The 17744-nt window shown below is 49.3% G+C and overlaps 6 protein-coding genes across 6 annotated transcripts; 5 read left to right on the plus strand and 1 right to left on the minus strand.

Annotated features, from left to right (window-relative positions):
- Window positions 1-5705: 5705 nt before the first annotated feature.
- N7446_003124 (uncharacterized protein) lies at window positions 5706-6532 on the plus strand (the record flags this gene model as incomplete). Its single annotated transcript, XM_058511873.1, has 2 exons — window positions 5706-5709; window positions 5799-6532. The coding sequence occupies 2 exons, from the start codon at window positions 5706-5708 to the stop codon at window positions 6530-6532; spliced, it is 738 nt and encodes a 245-aa protein (XP_058377409.1).
- Window positions 6533-7676: 1144 nt separating this feature from the next.
- N7446_003125 (uncharacterized protein) lies at window positions 7677-9047 on the plus strand (the record flags this gene model as incomplete). Its single annotated transcript, XM_058511874.1, has 8 exons — window positions 7677-7842; window positions 7935-7944; window positions 8013-8036; window positions 8088-8232; window positions 8293-8604; window positions 8657-8784; window positions 8843-8884; window positions 8957-9047. The coding sequence occupies 8 exons, from the start codon at window positions 7677-7679 to the stop codon at window positions 9045-9047; spliced, it is 918 nt and encodes a 305-aa protein (XP_058377410.1).
- Window positions 9048-9328: 281 nt separating this feature from the next.
- On the plus strand, window positions 9329-11860 carry N7446_003126 (putative C6 transcription factor; the record flags this gene model as incomplete). Its single annotated transcript, XM_058511875.1, has 2 exons — window positions 9329-9922; window positions 9977-11860. The coding sequence occupies 2 exons, from the start codon at window positions 9329-9331 to the stop codon at window positions 11858-11860; spliced, it is 2478 nt and encodes an 825-aa protein (XP_058377411.1).
- A 525-nt stretch (window positions 11861-12385) lies between these two features.
- N7446_003127 (putative oligosaccharyl transferase subunit Dad1) lies at window positions 12386-13102 on the plus strand (the record flags this gene model as incomplete). The annotated part of the gene is made up of 3 exons (XM_058511876.1): window positions 12386-12640; window positions 12794-12972; window positions 13036-13102. 3 exons carry the CDS (start codon window positions 12386-12388, stop codon window positions 13100-13102), a joined length of 501 nt encoding a protein of 166 aa, XP_058377412.1.
- Window positions 13103-13605: 503 nt separating this feature from the next.
- Window positions 13606-16529, minus strand: N7446_003128 (putative mRNA splicing factor RNA helicase (Prp16); the record flags this gene model as incomplete). Its single annotated transcript, XM_058511877.1, has 3 exons — window positions 13606-14010; window positions 14088-15628; window positions 15680-16529. The coding sequence occupies 3 exons, from the start codon at window positions 16527-16529 to the stop codon at window positions 13606-13608; spliced, it is 2796 nt and encodes a 931-aa protein (XP_058377413.1).
- Window positions 16530-16920: 391 nt separating this feature from the next.
- Window positions 16921-17552, plus strand: N7446_003129 (putative prefoldin subunit 2; the record flags this gene model as incomplete). Its single annotated transcript, XM_058511878.1, has 4 exons — window positions 16921-16960; window positions 17020-17110; window positions 17237-17429; window positions 17520-17552. The coding sequence occupies 4 exons, from the start codon at window positions 16921-16923 to the stop codon at window positions 17550-17552; spliced, it is 357 nt and encodes a 118-aa protein (XP_058377414.1).
- Window positions 17553-17744: the final 192 nt, after the last annotated feature.

The raw sequence follows: 17744 nt of genomic DNA on the forward strand, positions 1-17744 counted from the left end.
AGCCGGGAATAGCTTCATTCTTGCTATCAATTCTTTACTTGCTTTACCCCTGAGTCCACTCCTCCAACAATGTCTGATAGACGCACCACACGTTCTCAACGTCGCCGTCTCGAGACCGATCACCTCGATTGGAGTGAAAGTGAAGCTCCACCAATGAGCGACGCTTACCCCTCTGATGTTGAAGACGATACGCATACCGTGATCCAGGACTCGGCGCCGGGCCCTTCATCGCGAGCAATTGGCAACCAACCAATAAGAGAGCAGCCAGCTTCGACCTCGCTGCCTCAATATGGGCCAGAGATCACTGGCACCAACCAACCACATGTCTTAGACGCCAGTACAACGTCTGATAGATATAGGCTTAACATTCAAAGTAGGAGAGCACCCTCTCTCTTTACTCAACCAAGTGAGCCAATCCATGGACCATCGGACCAGTCAGAGACCGATGGGCCCCATACAGATGCCGACGTAATGTATCGCAACCGAACTGCGTCGAGCAAGCCGGGAAGAAGCTATACAGCTCACCCGAACGGAACACATACTCCTAGAGCCTCCAGTCGCCATAGTGGAGAGCCAATTCAAAGAACAGCTTCGCGGAGATCTCACTTTTCCACTGGCAATGCACCGCTAAGACGTCTACCAAGCCATCAACCGACGCCGGCAATGACCAATGAAGAGGTCCAATACGCAAGAGCCGTTCGCAAAGCCACCGAGCACATCAAAATAGCTGCGACTATTCATCGCAAGCTTACTGATGACGACAAATTCGAAGCTTTGAAGGGAAAGGAGAACTACACCCTTTGGGTAATGAGCATGCAACAAGTCTTTGAAGACAATGCAATTGAAGCCATTGTATATGGCGAAGTCATTGCCCTCCCAGCCGACCATCGGTATTCAATGATGCAAAAGAAATTCATCAGCCACGCGAGAAAGGTTATTTGCAATCACATATCGAAGCCCATTCTCCAGTTCTTACAACACCGCAAAATCAACCAGCCGCATGCTATTTGGAGAGCATTGGAGCTGAATTATAAGCCGCATCCATACAAAGTAGCTGAAGACGGCATTGCGGAGCTTGAGCGATGTAAGCTGAGCAATTACGCCAGCTTCGACCAATACAAAAACGCCTTTCAGTCTGCATGGGCCAAGGTCCATAATGAAGGCATTGAAAGCGAGCGAATCAAATGCCTTTGGTTCATTCGAAAGCTCGACTCGGAGAAATGGCAAAGCTGGAAGACCAACCTCAAGTCTCGACTCACAGCTTCATCTAACCCTGATAAGGAAATTCTCCAATTCGAGCTGCTCGTCAGCGAGATAGAGAACCAGACAGAGAACGTCTCCAACGAGACATCAAAAGCATACTCAACCGCTGCAACGGGAGAGAAATGCAAGCACTGCGGCCGGAAGCATAAAAGCTCCAATTGCTGGAAGAAATACCCCGAGAAACGGCCAAAAAGAGGGGAAAAGGAAGAGAAAGGAGAAGAAAGAAGATCTCTACTCACCGCCTCCCTCACCGCTTCGCTAAGCGACGAATCACCGTCACCAGCTACTATAGCCCTCTCGGTAAACACCAAAAATGGCCCAGGAGCATGGATATGTGATCCAGGAAGCGATGACCACTTTATCTCTTCACCTCACTACTTCGTGGCTGGCACTGCTAAGCCAATTACGACCACCATAGTCACTATAAATGGACGACAAGAGCAAAACGGGCTTCGTGGAAACGTCGTTTTGACCGTCAAATCGGGCCGTAAAACCAGAGAAATCGAACTCTGCAATACAATATGGTGCCCGACCATACAGTGCAACCTCTTCAGCGGCAACCGTATCTCAAAGAAAGGCATTACAGCCATTTATAAGCCAACCAGGGTTGACTTCATTGAGAAGGACGGCTCGCACCTTACTTCGGGAAGGAAGAATGGCTCACAATGGCTGCTTAACGTCGTTAAAACTCATCAAACTGAGAAAGCAATATATGCCTTGAAAACGACGACAGAATCGGATGAGTTGAATGCCGAGAGCCTCACCAAGGAAGCTCCGCATATCGAGGAAGCTCAACAAATTGAGCAAGCTCCGCCTATAGCAACCGAGCAAGCGTCAAAAGCGTCAAAACCACCTGTTTTGGACCGCTCCCGAGTCAATGTCGACACTTGGCACCGCCGTATGATGCATCTCAGCATTCAGGGGGTGCAGAATACAGCCAAAATCGTCAATGGCATTGACATTGATGGGTTGTCAGCCTCAAAAAGGCCATGCGAATGCTGCGCCATTGGCAAAGCAACTTTGAAACCACGCCGCGCACCTGTGCTTCACCGCTCGAAAAAGACCGGAGAACTCGTCTATATAGATATTGGCGGCGGCGGCAAGCTAAAACCTGCTCTCAATACTGAAGCTCGCTACTGGCTCCTAATGATCGATGATTTCGATGGCTGGGCCGATATTTGCTTCCTCAAGTCTAAGAACGAAGCAAAAGACGCTATCAAGAAGCTTCTTGCCCAGTACGAAAGGGACCACCAAGCCCGAATTGAGCAGTTTGTTTCTATCGACTCGACCAAGGAAATTGGAGCCATTCAGACCGATAATGGGGGTGAATTCATTCAGAAAGACCTCCAAATTTGGGCTGAAAACCGCGGAATCCACTGGCATTTCATTGCTCCATATGCTCATGAGCAAAATGGGAAAGTGGAACGACTGATGCGCATAGTAGCTGAGAGAATGCGATCCGTTTTAGCTGACTCGAACCTCCCGCCATTCCTCTGGGCGGAGATCATGAAGACCGTCGTATACGTCCGAAACCGCACCATTTACTATGGTAGACGACTCGCCGGGATGCCACCAACCACCCCATATGAGCTTCGCCATGGCCGGAAGCCGGATCTCTCTCACCTTCGTATCATCGGATGCCGGGTATTCAGAGTATTTGGCCGAGAGCAGGTGGCTCAAGACCCCGTCGGCAAACATCTCGCCCGCCGCATCGAAATCGGCTACCTCGTCGGTTATGAAGATGACAATGGCGGCATTTTCAAGGTCTACCGACCTTACCCAGTGCGATCAGACGGCACTAGACCTAATGGCGGCACTCTCCACTTAGTGAGAGATGCAATTTTCGAGGAAGGAGAAGACTGGGCCCTTTACAACAACCCCGACCTTCCAGACCCTCGAAACAAGCTTCCTCATCATCAAATCGATGAGCCTATTGGCCATCAAAGCCAACAAAGCCAGGAAAGCTTCAAGGAAGCAGATCACTTGCTCCTCAACCCTGAATCGGACAATGAAGAAAGCTCCGATGAATCTGCCGACAATCTCACCTCTGAAGTAGACGCATACCTAACAAGCAATCAATCTCCTCTCGATATGGCCGAGGAGGACAAGCTATCGCCGTCCAAAACCGACAAGATCATTAGAGCACTAGCTTTCAGACCCTCAGTGATCTCAAAAAGTGACAGAAGGGAAATCCAGGCATGGGAAGACACTACAACGGTATTATTAGCTCAAAAGCTGGCTAGTAATGACCTTCATACCCTACCTCAAAACATGGAGGAAATCCCTACCAAATGGCTTGACTCTCCAGCCTCTCTTGCTCAAGCGAAAGCTTCACCTCTATGGCCATGGTGGCAGAGAGCTATGCAAGCAGAGATCTCACAATTTGAAGCCCTCGGTGTATGGAAAACGGCGACACCGCCTAAGGGCGCCCGCCCACTTCGTGGTCGATGGGTATACAAATTGAAGACTGATTCAGCGGGCAAACCAGCGAAGTTCAAAGCTCGCTGGGTCGCCCGCGGAGACCAGCAGCTTCCTGGTATTGACTTTGACGAAGTCTACGCCAGTACTGGCCGATATGACACCCTTCGAGTGCTCCTTGCCGTCATCGCAATGCGAGACCTTCACACCACGCATATGGACGTCAACTTAGCGTATCTTAATGCAGCTTTGGAGGAAGAAACGTATATGCATTACCCGGAAGGCTTCGAGGACCGCGGAGCATTTTGCAGGCTTTATAAAAGCTTGTACGGACTTCGCCAGTCGGCAGCAAACTGGTATAAAACCCTCTCCGAGTACCTCCACTCCAGGCAATTCATGAGCACCAAGGCTGATCCATGCCTTTACGTACGCCATGTCCAGGGGGGTGGAATAGTGCTCATCTTCGTCTATGTTGACGACTTGCTGATAGCAGCAACTTCGGAGAAGCTTCTTAACGACACTAAAGAAGCTATTTCAGCAAAATGGTCAACTTCCGACCTCGGTGAAGTGTCATATTACCTTGGCCTTCGCATCAAAAGAGACAGGAAGCAGAGGCTGCTGAGCATTGACCAGCAAGCATATGTTGACGGATTTGCTAAACCAACAACCAAGATAGCTTCACCAAGCCCTCTTACTCCGATGAATCCTATCGCAGTACTCAAGAAAGCTGATCCAGAGCTTCCTACCGACACCTTACGAGGCGAGGAATATAGGAAGACCACTGGCAAAATCGGCTATGCGAGCAACAACTCCAGGCCCGACCTTACCCTCGCATTCTCCATACTGTCGAAATTCAATCAGAGCCCCGACGAATCGCATACCCTCGCCGCCGACCACGCCATTAGTTATGCCAAGAGAACCAGCGGATATGGGATCACTTACGGCAAGGCGAAGGAAGCAGGCAATACTGGTTTTGAAGAAGGTCTAGGGTTGTGGGGGTGCGTGGACGCGAGCTTCGCTTCCGACCCCGACACTATGAGATCGAGAACCGGCTGGGTATTCTTCCTCGCCGGCGCTCCTATTTCATGGTGTACTCGCCGTCAAACCAGCGTCACGAAGTCTTCAGCTGAGGCTGAATACTACGCTCTCTCAGACGCAGGAAGCCAGGCCGTATGGCTGCGTCGCTTGCTAGACGATCTAGGCATTGGCAACAAGGGTGAAGCAGTGCATTTGCTCTGTGATAGCCTCTCAGCTATTGCTCTTACGACGTCCGCGAAAAACCATTCGAGGAGCAAGCATATTGACGTCCATTGGCACTGGATTCGCGAAGCCGTCGAAGATCAAAAGATACGGCTGTCGCATGTGCCAGGTGTCCGTAATATAGCGGATGGCCTCACAAAACCGCTCCCGAAACCGTCATTTGACGAGTTCAGGAAGCAGTTATCCATTTCTCTCATCAACTGAAGAGATATCTTGCTCCATGAGCAAAATGGCATTCTGATTCGACCGATCAGAATCGAGTATTTGGGGAAGTTATTTGACACCCTATCCATTCATTTTAGAGCTGAATTTTATGGCTTTTGAACCTCTGAAATGCTTGCTGCATTCAGGGGGTGTGTTGTGATCTGAAGCTCGCCAAGCACTGCTAATGCTTGGCTGAGCAGCGCTATAGAGAGCTTCAGAGCACTTGGTTGAATGCATCAAGCAACGTGGCCTTTTCATATTGCTAGTGAGCTGATCACGCAATAGTTTCATGAAAGGCATATCGTATGCATTTGACCATTATAAATAGCTATAGAGAAGCCTCCTTCGGGAGGTAGACTTAAATCATCTCGTTTTACTGCCCATTGCTCATGCATAGTGCTTCTCAGACCATTGTAAATTACAACAGACAGTTGTAGGGCGGATTGTGCGATTCCTGGCTGCCATGTCCGTGATCCATGAGGTAGATGTAGACAAATATACCACGACGCCGTTGGCAGCTGCACTGGTGTCAACTTCGCCCCTTTCTGCTGCGATCATTCATGGGTATGATAGTTCCCCTGAGATAGCGTAGCATTGCCAATGCCTGACATCAAACAGAACTCATTTCTGGACAATACTCTCTAGTCTCCCAGAATACTTCCACTCCAACGGTTGGCAGAGCCCCAAAAACGGCCTAGACGGGCCATTCCAGTTCGCACACAACACACCAGCTCACTACTTCGATTTCCTCAACTCTAACCCATATTACCATCAAGCCTTCAACACGGTAATGAGCATGCCCTTCCGGCGAACTGGCAAAGACTGGTTCGAGTTCTTCCCGGTCGCACGACTGCGCGTGGAAGACCAGTCCGACCCACTCATTGTTGACATAGGCGGAAGCCAGGGCGAAGACCTGAAAAAATTCCAAAATTATTTCCCAGACTTACCAGGCAAACTGATTTTGCAGGATCTGCCCGCTGTGGTCGCTGGCGTTGATCTCCCGGGGATCGAAGTCATGGCTCACGATTTCTTCAAGGAACAGCCCGTCCGCAACGCGAAGGCTTATTTTTTACGGACTGTTTTGCATGATTGGCCTGATATGCAGGCCGTGCAGATCCTGCGGCGGCTGCGTGTCGCTATGGGGGCTGATTCGCTGCTGTTGATTAGTGAGACTGTTTTGCCTGAATCTGGGGTTGCGTTGTCTGCTGTTTTGTCCGATTTGCATATGATGGCTACTTATGCGTCGCTGGAACGGACGGAAACGCAGTGGAGGTCTTTGCTTGAGATGGCTGGCTTCGAGTTGGTGAAGGTTTGGTTGCCTGAGGGTTGCGATGGGCCGAGAACTTTGGCTGATCAGCCTACTTTATTCGAGGCGAGGCCTAACTAGTGAGATGGAAGTCTTTCAAATGAATTACTCTAAAGTGGCTCATGTAACATTGCCTAAGAATCTTACTCCGTCTAAACGGCCGACTTCTGACCCACAATTTACACCATTTCTTGGCTACCGAACAGGTCTGTAGAAAGTCTAACCCCTAGCTTCAATTGCGCCTAATAAGTGCAGACTATACGCGGACTTTAAGCAAGCTAATGGCTACTAGTAGCATTAGATATGACAATATATTTTGTATCGACATCGACATAAAGATAGATATCCAACTATATACCCATCATGTTTCTACGGTCAAAACGCCGAGCCTCCGGATGTCATACGTGATGCATTTCCCATTTTGTCAAAATTAGATCCTTCCAGTCTTGTGCGGAGTGCTAGTGCAGCGGTCAAACAGACTAAAATGATGCTATCGAAGGGACGCGTATACATCGACTTCCCGCTGCGCCTTCAGATACATAGCAACAGCACTAATCTAACTTTTGAAAACGCCAACGAAATAGGGGCATTCGCGGCCCTCTCTCTAATCCAATATTATTAACCTCCTAAAATGAAACCCATGTGCTGTGAAATATTCCCCGGCACTTGAACACGCGACACAAGACAAGCTCATTACCATGTGGGTCCATGTGGCGGAACGCGCAGACTTTGCTGATTCGATCCACGGATATACCGGCCTCGTTAATAGTATTGTTCTCCGAACGAGTACGATGGGAGTCGTCAGCTCCCGCTCAATACCAAGCCTCTTTGGCTGCGTGGCGGAAAGCCGGCTTCGTCCAGTCCCAATCATGGATCACGTTAGGGTCAATTTGTTTCTGTTCTTTGGTTCTGAAATTTGCGAGAGATAAGTGAAATCTACTCCGCTGGAAAGGGGATTGTTCTTCAGCCACTGAGCCTATTTCTGTGCTGGTCATCATCTTTCATTCTTGATGTTTGCGCTGGTCTTTTGTTTCTTTGCATTATAACCTCTTTTCCTATTCAACAATCTTTATTTATATCCTTACCTTGCCTCGCGTGCCTCGTATATCTCCTTTTGGCAGATCCTGCAGCATACGAATCAAACCTATCCTTCCATATATCAGAATCGTTGTATATGCCGATAATCAACGCATAAATACGCAGAATCTGCGATCTCCCATACAGAATGCGATCTCTAGCTACCGCTTGCTGGCTTCATGGACTACTCCTAGCAACAATTGTCTCCGGGGTGTGCGGGAGTACAGGGACAGAACCGGATTTCATGAGCGTGAGAAAGAACGTAACAAGAGAGTATAAAAGCGAGAAGAAAATACCAACAGAGAAATATTTCCGTGAGTACAAGCCGCCCTAATACTGTTTTACAGCCTTGTCGATCAGCCGTCTGGTTCCTGTCAACTTTAACTGACACGCGAGAATGTGTTAGATGAATCATCGTATGTCGAGACACCCCGTTAACAACATAACATGTCTATATCGGCACTAAACTAAACTGCTACCACAGTTTCCATTATCATTATGACGGCCGGTACGCTCTCTCTTTCTTAATCTATCCTGATTATCCACTTATAAACCCCAGCTTCGCCAATGAAACTCTCCCAGAATCAGATGTCATCCCACATCTCTCAGCCCTAGTCCAAACATACTTCTCGACAATGAACGCCATCGGTGCAGAGACATGGATTATGCACGGCACGCTGCTGGCCTGGTGGTGGAATCAGAAGGTAAGATTTACCCTTCACTTCCACATTCGTTCCACCTAGGCAATAATTAACAGAATATAGATCTTCCCGTGGGACAACGACTTAGATGTCCAAATTTCAGAAGCAACAATCCACTTCCTAGCAGAATACTATAACATGACAGAGCACCATTTCGATCTCCCCGACGTTGATGGTGGTCGCGCCTACATGCTCGAAATCAATCCCAACTATGTCGTCAAGTCTGAACGAGATACAATGAACAAGATCGACGCGCGCTGGATTGATATGTCGTCGGGCCTTTTCATTGATATCACTGCTGTGCGCAAGGATGAGAATAAGAGGAAGAATGGACATCCGGAGGCGTTGACTTGCAAGGATAAGCATCATTACGAGGTGTGCCCTCATTTTACTTGATGTCGATGTGTCGTGCTAATTGTGACTTAAGGAAAGTGATATTTTCCCGCTGCGTGATAGCACCTTTGAGGGAGTTGCGGTTAAGATTCCATATGCTTATACTTGGCTTCTTGAGGAGGAATATGGACCTAAGGCTCTGACACAGACGACCTTTTCAGGGTTAGTACGCTATGTCGATCTTCCCTACATAGATCCACGGGGCTAACCGGCTTTTTAGTCATACTTTCAACGGGGCGAACAAGATCTGGGAATCTACAAAGTGAGTCCTCCCTCTTTTTTTCACATCGGTGTACTCCGTATCTCTGAACATTTGACCAATTTTTTTTTTTAGGCGAAAGCTTAAACGCTTCCTTCGACGAGGCTGGCGAGGCGATGACTTGCCAGTCCGTACCTCGGATCTCAATCCTATTATAGAGACATGAGCCACTGATCTTTGTTCATAGTGCTTTTTCTATTTGTCATTTAGCGTGCCTCTGCATATACCAGGCGTTAATATGAATTCCAATACCATAACAATCCAACAATCCAACCGCACGGAGATAACGGCTTTTTCCCAAAGAGGAAAACGCCTAGACGCTGAGTCACCAGTCACATGCCCCACATGATAACATGTGAGGCTCCTGTGATCTTTTCAAAGCTCAAAGCCGCAAAGAGATGGTTTGCTTAAGAATGTAGGAGACGAGACCTGCATTCCTTCTCCATTATGTCGTTCCAATCAGATTCGCCAGAGATGGTCGTCAGCGATAATTCCCCGACTTCGCCCAACGTGTCCGCCACCGCTCCCCGCCACGCTGACATATCGAGCTCCCGCAGCTGTGTAACATGCCGCCGCAGAAAAGTCCGATGTAACAAGCGGAGTCCATGCTCAAATTGTACAAAGGCAGGTATTGAATGCATTTTCCCCCCGCCTGGCCGTGCCCCGCGAAAATCGAGGCGCCCACCTGACGCGGAGCTGCTTTCGCGGTTGCGTCGTTTGGAAGGTGTTATTGATCACCTGAGGAGTGGTAATGGCTCGGGTACAGAGGGGACATCAACCCAGACGCCGGCATTAACGACGTCTTCTACTGTTCTCAGCGACACGCCTGCGTCTGCGCCCGTGCCTACAGCAGCTGCTCCTGCTGCACCCCCTGGACCGACTGGACCGACTGGACCTCAGGGCCAGAGTTCTGAATGTCCATTTGCAGATCCTAAGAGCCCTGCCCCTAACAGACTTGAAAACGAGCTCGGGCGCTTGGTCATTGATGAAGGTCGGAGCCGATATGTGAGCAATCGACTCTGGGCTAGTCTTGGAGATGAGGTATGATATATCAATGTCTCTATACCAGGTCATGGCTTATTTTAATTGCTATAGATCGAGGAGTTGCAAGATATTCTCGATCATTCTGACTCTGAGGAAGATGATGCTCCCTCGCCAGACTCTCTTAATTCAAGCTCTCATGATGGACACATCTTTGGATACTACTCGCTGTCTCACTCGCTTCGAGAGTTTCACCCTTCTATTTCCAAAGTGTCTATACTTTGGGAAACATACAAGGACAACGTTGCTCCTCTGATCACTATCGTTCATCGACCGACTGCCAGAAATCTCTTTGTTGAGGCAGCGCGGCACCCGGAGTCGCTTGATAAGAATTCAGAGGCTCTGGTCTTCGCTATGTATCTGAGCAGCTTTGTCAGTATGAAGCCTGAAGAATGCGCATTCCGGTTCGGTGAAGACCGCGCGACTGCTGTCAAACGGTACCGCTTTGCTACGGAGCAAGCCCTGGCAAAAGCTGGGTTCCTGAATACACAAAGTTTGGTCCTTCTCCAGGCTGCTGTTCTGTTCTTGGTTTGTGTACGACGAGAAGATGATAGCAAATTCGTTTGGTCTATGACCTCCATCGTCTTGCGTCTTGCCCAAGGACTAGGCATACATCGCGACGGAACAAATTTCGCACTAAAGCCGTTCGAGACCGAAATGCGCCGTCGACTATGGTGGCATATTTCATTACTGGATGTCCGCTCATCGGAAGATCATGGGACGGATCCTATTATCCATGAGAGCATGTACGACACTCGGCTTCCATTGAATGTCAACGATGAGGACCTGTACCCCGAGATGACTGAGGCTCCCGCAGAACGGGAGGGCTGCACCGATAATACATTCTGTCTCATTCGCTGTGAGATTACGAGTGCTTTGCGACGAGCAAACTACGTGTGTCCCGGCGCCGAATTTCGTGCACTTGACAATAAGCCACCAATCAGTCGCTGTGAGCAGATGATTCAAGTAATCAGTGATCGCTGCGAACAACGGTATATCAGACACTGTGACATGAACATTCCCATCCAATGGTGCGCTGCCACAGTGGGGCGTCTTATCCTTGCCAAGCTGTGGCTGATGGTCCACCACCCAATGACCCGGAAAGATCGCAGCACCACTGTCTCACAGGCAACTCGCGAGAGCTTGTTCTTAACAGCAATCGAAGTGCTCGAATTTGGCCGCTTGCTCGAAGCCGATCCAAAGACCGCCAAATGGGGCTGGCTGTTCCGGACCAATATGCAATGGCATGGTGTTGCATTTGTCTTGTCTGAAATATGCGTTCGCCCTGTCTGCCCTATCACCGATCGAGCCTGGAATGCCGTTAGCTCGCTCTACTCAGATTGGGCAGTGCAGGCCACCCATAAGAAGGGCATGCTATGGCGGCCCCTCGCCGCCCTAATGAAACGAGCTGAAGCCACCCGCATCAAACAGAGCCAGGAATTGCTTGTCAAGTTTGGCCCAGCTCCCAGCCCATTAGAGCCAGTCGGCGCTCAAATCACCTCTGTGCCCAACCACCCTCTTCCCCAGATCCATATGCCACCGGGACAGGCAAGCCCCTTCCAAAATAATAGACCAGACGTATCTCCACAGATTACATCTGACGCCGATCTGAACATCGACCTTAGCAGAGGTCCCATAGATGCTCTACAGAGCATCTTCCCCGACACAAACTTCTTCGCTTCCCAGAACATCTACGATACCCCAACTACACAAAGTGATATCCCAGCAACGAATTCACTCCCGCCATCGGGCTTATCAACAACCCTACCTTACAACGCCGCCATGAGCAATCCCCTCTTGAACCCCGAACCATTCCCTGAAGCCCCTCCGCTCAGCTGGGATGAATGGGACCAGGTCATGCGTGATTTCCAGATGGATGTCGAAAATGATGCCTCTCAGCCGACCAAGGGGACTAATGTTACTGAATGGTTTGTCTGATTTGCGTCGGACTGATCTTGATATGTTTTGTCCGTTGACGTCTGGCTACTGCATATCTACATACGAGGTGTCTTCTCTTGGCTTGTAACTATATACACGATGCTATCATTTGTGGCGTTGGATTTTGGATGATATCCCCTCCCCTCATTGTTTCTATATCTCTTCTCTCTATGATGTATGTTATGTTGGGGACGGCAGTAGTGGTGCAATATCATCAATACAAATATAATGTGCAACGTATCAAGTTAAAAGAAATAAGAATAAAGCATAATCACCCTTATGTACAACCGTCAAATAATCAAATATTTATACTGTTGTATATTTCCAAACAGTGACCACGTGACCACGCGATAACGGAGAAGCTCCAAGCTGGCATCAATGATCTCCTCCACTCCGCCATTACCCTTCCACCCACCGACCACACCCAAACAAACTGGGGACATAAAAGTGCACCCTACCTCCAATTCCTGATATCCCAATTGCATCACCCCAAAAAAGCACCCGACAACCCCCGATCCCAAAACCATGCCTCCCAAGCGCCACGCGGCCTCATCTACCTCTGTAACACCCTCCACACCCACAACCCCAACACCAAAGCCCCTCTCCTCAGGCCCAGCCACCCTGAAGACGAACGCCTCAGCAACAGAAATTGCCCAGCATGTTTGGCAGCAATATGCCACCACGACGCCGCAGCGTACACTCCTTCTAGATGCCTTCATGGTGTTCCTTGTTCTTGTTGGTGGTTTGCAGTTCTTATACTGTGTCTTGGCTGGAAATTACGTGAGTTATCATCAGCATTCTGCTTTGGGCTATTTATCTATGTTTCGTGTTTCAATGGATGGTAATACCCAAAAATGGGCAACATGACAATCTATAAACCACATTATACACGAAACCAATATGAACTAAGCTAATACCTTCTCTCAATAACAGCCCTTCAACGCTTTCCTGAGTGGCTTCAGTGCCGCCGTTGGTCAATTCGTTCTTACCGCAAGTCTTCGCATGCAAACTAGTGATTCCGGTGCTACGTCAAAGCCAAGCTCGAAGGGGAAGAACGCGCGGTTCGCGGATGAGCAGGGTGAGGAGCAGGGGACGGGTTACTCGCATGAGAGGTGGGTTCTTTCTTGTATTTCATTACCGGGGTTGGGATATTTGCTAATATTTGGTTACAACAGGGCCTTTGCCGATTACATCTTTGGAAGCTTGATTCTACACTTTTTCTGCATCAACTTTATTAACTGAGCTGTGCTCGGTCGGTGCTTTACTCATTTCCTTCGGTACCATGCTGGCCTGTTCTTTTCTATTTTGGATTGATTGGATGAGCTGGTTATTGAATGGATTGGGAAATACTGTCTTTTTTAGATATTGGCATTTGGGACGTTTTTCTTTTTTAGCCTGTTCCCTTTTTACTGCTTTGTCTGATTAGGATGGGCATGGTTGTTCATATCTTAGGTCTAGTCACTTATACAATGTTAAGCTTGACTTACACAAGTATTTGCTTCGTACAAGTTCCCCATAGTTTTGAGATGGAATAGGTGTAGGTAAAGAGAAACAAACCTGCCCAGGTAACTAAAGGACGTAAGGTACTATCAAGTCGTACAGCTCAATGACCGGTTGGTTTGAAATGCAATGGCGGGTATCTATTCAACTATATCCATCTAGATGGATTTAAAACAACTCAATGTTGTACAAACAGGCAACTCAAAAGCCCAACGGCATACACAGGGCTGACACTAAGACTGTAATCAAAATGCCCGCCCTGGCCTCCGGGGAATAGTTGGTCTCTTAACGACACTCCCCCCAGAACCACCACCCCTTCCTGCCCCTCCACTACCGCTGCCATTTCCATTGGCACTAGGCCGCGACGAAGTAGAGGACGAAGCAGTAAGACCGCCGACCTTCCGCCCCGGTTTAATGACAGGTCGGCGCACGGCAGACCCCGCTCCAGCCTCGACTTCTCTTTTGCGGCGCGTGGGATCGTTCCGTTCTTCCTCGCGCCGCTTATCGGCTGCAGCACGTTCGCGGTCAACTGCCATCTGCGATTCGATTTCCATGCGACGGTTGAATTCGAGTTCTGTTACGCGGCGATCGCGCTGCGAGTAGCCTTTCTCTTTGACGGAGTAGAAGACGCCTCCTAGTTCGGCGAGCCACTTGATGGAGATGTTAGCTTTATGCTCTGGATTATATGTTCTGGAATGGAAGAAGTAGGGTTGGGTAAGTAACTTACATGAGGATCGACTGCGGTCACTGTGGACATGTACTCCTTGGCTGTGAGGATCAACTCGTGGTATACTACGTACTCTGGTACGTAGCCCAGACCGTAAAGTGCACTTGTAGGGTGAAGGGCCATAGTAACGCTGGTACGGAGGTTGATGAATTCGCCAATACCCTTGACGCGTGCGGCTTGATGGTAGTAACCTGAGCAGATACATTTGCGGATCATGTCCCAGTCTGTGCCGCAACTGATGAGTGGCATTTTCTGGACGGTCATGATGTCGTGGAGCTGGTCGCGGACTTCCTTTGCACGACGGAGGGTTTTGGCGTGTAGGAAGTGCTTAACGCACCATGAGTCGGACCATCCATTGGTTTTCCATTGAGTGTAGACGTGGAGGAGGGTTAAGTGGTCGGATTCTGGGACGAAGAATTTCTCGCGAGCAGAGTCTGATTCTTCGATTCGTTCTTTAGGTCGGTAGAAAACGTTTGGAACTGAAAGCATTGAGACGATGGTCAACATCTCCTCGCTACAGCCGTATTCTTCAGATGCCATGATGATGAGCTTGGCGAGAGGGGGGTCCATAGGGAAGGGCGTCATGCGGCGTCCCAAGGATGTTAGTTCGCCCAGGTTGTCGAGAGCGCCCAGAGACCAAAGCTCGAAAAGAGATGTGGAGATTGTCTCCTGCGGAGGAGGATCCATGAAGTCAAAGTCCATAAGATCCTTCACGCCAAGAGACTTGAGCAAGAGCACGGTATTTGCGAGACTGGTACGCTGAATCTCGGGAATCGTTTGAATGTACAATTCGTTCTTGTAGGCCGTCTCGGTGTAGAGACGATAGGCCTTACCTGGTCCTGTTCGGCCAGCTCGTCCGGATCGCTGGTTTGCATTGGCCTGAGAGATTGGCGTAATCTGGAGAGTGTCCATACCCATGCGCGGGTTGTACACCTTCAACTTTGAGTAACCAGCATCAACAACATACATAATACCGTCGACAGTCAAACTAGTCTCGGCGATGTTGGTAGCAACAATAACTTTGCGTACGCCCGGAGCAGCCTTCTCGAAGATTCTGGCTTGTTGCTCAGCTGGCATTTGACTGTAAATGGGTAAGATGCTGAGTTTTGGAGGGTCATTCAGTAGCTTCAACCGCTCGTCAGTGAGCTCGCAGGTTGCTTCAATATCCTCTTGTCCAGTCATGAAGACAAGGATATCACCCGGACCCTGCGATACATGAATAGCCAAGATCTGCTTGACCGCACTATCGACATAATCCTCGCAGGGTGTGCGTGAGAAGTGAAGATCGACCGGGAACGTTCTTCCGGGGATGATGAATTCCGGAGCACCTCCGTAAAAACGCGAAAAACGCTCTGAGTTCATCGTTGCCGATGTCACAATCAATTTTAAGTCCCTGCGCCGAGCCAGAACTTTCTTGAGAAGACCCATCAAGACGTCGGTGTTCAAAGCTCTTTCGTGCGCCTCGTCCATTATGATACAGGAGTATTTGTCGAGATCCGTCTGGACGAGAGACTCTCGCAACAAGACACCATCCGTCATGTCTGGATACTAGTTAGCCTTCATTCGTGTATCATGTACAGAAACAAACTCACACTTAATCACCGTCTGATCGCTGGTGCAATCCTCAAAACGGATTGCATATCCAACAGTAGAACCAAGATCGACTTCCATTTCCTCGCTGACACGCTTTGCGACACTCATTGCGGCCACACGGCGAGGCTGCGTGCATCCAATCATGCCATTCTTTGAGTAGCCATCCTCGTGCAGGAACTGGGTCAACTGTGTGGTCTTTCCTGATCCTGTCTCTCCAACAACCACCACAACCTGGTTGTCCCGGATGACCCTCAGTAGGTCTTCGCGAACAGCAAAAGCAGGAAGATACTCTCTCTGTTCCCGCATAGTCTTGCTCGAGCTGAACGCGCTGGCTCCGCCGTCCTTCTTCAGATGCTTGGCAAACTTGTTTCCTCCTCCTTTGTAGGTATCCTCAACGGGCATAGCGACTGCGCTGTCGCCCTCATCCTCCTTGACACCCATCAAGTTGCCCAAAGCTGTGCCAGCCATGTTTGTCGCTTCCTGGGCCTGTTTCTGCCGCTCGCGCTGCTGTCGACGGTCACGTACAGCTTTGCTTCCCTTCCGACTGAACACTGCCATGTCACTCTGCGGGTCGCGGACAGCGGAGATCGGCTCGAGCTGCTTCGTAAAGATGGTGCGGCCATCGAGGAAAGGTGGCCGGAGGTCGTGAACGAGCAAATGGACTCGAGTTGCCTCCTCATCTTCGGGCATGAAATCTCCTTCATGGTCGCGTCTTTGTGCTACACCGGATGTGAGCATTCGATTGGTTTCCCAAGTGTCGATATCCTTCCGCTTGGCGTCGCGTAGCTGTGGCGGGAGGTTGCCAGAGCTCTTCTGCCTTTTGGCCGGGGGACCCATATCGCGAGACATGGCGATGGACCTATTTGCAGGCCAGAGATGGGACTTGGACCACAGATTGAGAGCCGTGGTGGAAGTTGACTTGACGACCGATCGCCGCCGAACTTATCGCGGGCAAACGGTGCAAACTCCGATATCAGTCACGTGATATACAATCTACTTTTTCGTGCGCATACCACGGTATCAGCAGGTAAATAAAATAAATTAGAAGGATAAAGAAAACGAATAGACTATCCAAGTGAAGATCTGCCAATACCATAACGTGAAATTTTTTTTATGGGCTGAGAAGTGCTTAGACAGTCCATAGTGGCCTGCGCCAAACACCAAACTGCAACCGCCCCGCATCGTCATCTTAATTCTCGAGCTTTCTTGTCCGCATTACCACAAGTGTCACGCAGTCATCATGTCTAGCCAGCAACAGATCGATCCGAAGAAGCAACAGGGTATGTCTTTCTACCGTCCAACTCTTCGGTGCGAAAACTAATGCGACCCCTCAATGCAGAGCTCCAGCTCCAGTACACCAATTTCAAGAATACCCTCCAGCAATTAGCACAGAAGATCGGCGATATCGAGCAGGAAGCTGAAGAGCACAAGTACGTTTCTTCCAATGTCACAGACGGTCCTCTGGCTTGAGATCTTGCGCTTGGATCAGGAGCTACACCAGCTCAGCTGGAATTCCTCGATGAAGTTACATGGTACTGACATTCTGGTCTCCTCAGGCTTGTTATCGAAACCCTTGACCCTCTTCCTCAAGACCGCAAATGTTTCCGCATGGTGAACGGTGTCTTGGTTGAGCGCACCGTTCAGGATGTGCTCCCCACACTCAAGACGAACTCGGATGGACTGAAGCAAGTACTGGAGGATATGCTCAAGCAATACAAGTCAAAGCAAAGCGAGTTGGATTCTTGGAAGGTAAGGGTGTCTTGGCGTGAGGACTTCTCTTGCCTGAAGCTATCTCTCTCCCATGAAAAGGGACAGTGCTAACTTGCCTTTCTATTACAGAAGAAGAACAACATCCAGGTTGTACAGCCTTAATGGCATCTCTTTCTTATATTTTGACTTACGTATCCCTTTATCTGTCCCCGGTCGTACTATCGAAGTGCGAGAGCATGAGACTACCGGCGTTACTGGGAACGGCAAAAGATTAGACATAATGCAGCGTTGATTCGTGCTTTGATGCCAACTTGCAAGGGCTCCTTGTTTCATAGTGTTCATTAGTACCAAGAA

Source organism: Penicillium canescens, assembly GCF_028828765.1.
Source record: "Penicillium canescens strain IBT 15451 chromosome Unknown utg000002l_segment0_segment0, whole genome shotgun sequence".
Taxonomy (NCBI): domain Eukaryota; kingdom Fungi; phylum Ascomycota; class Eurotiomycetes; order Eurotiales; family Aspergillaceae; genus Penicillium; species Penicillium canescens.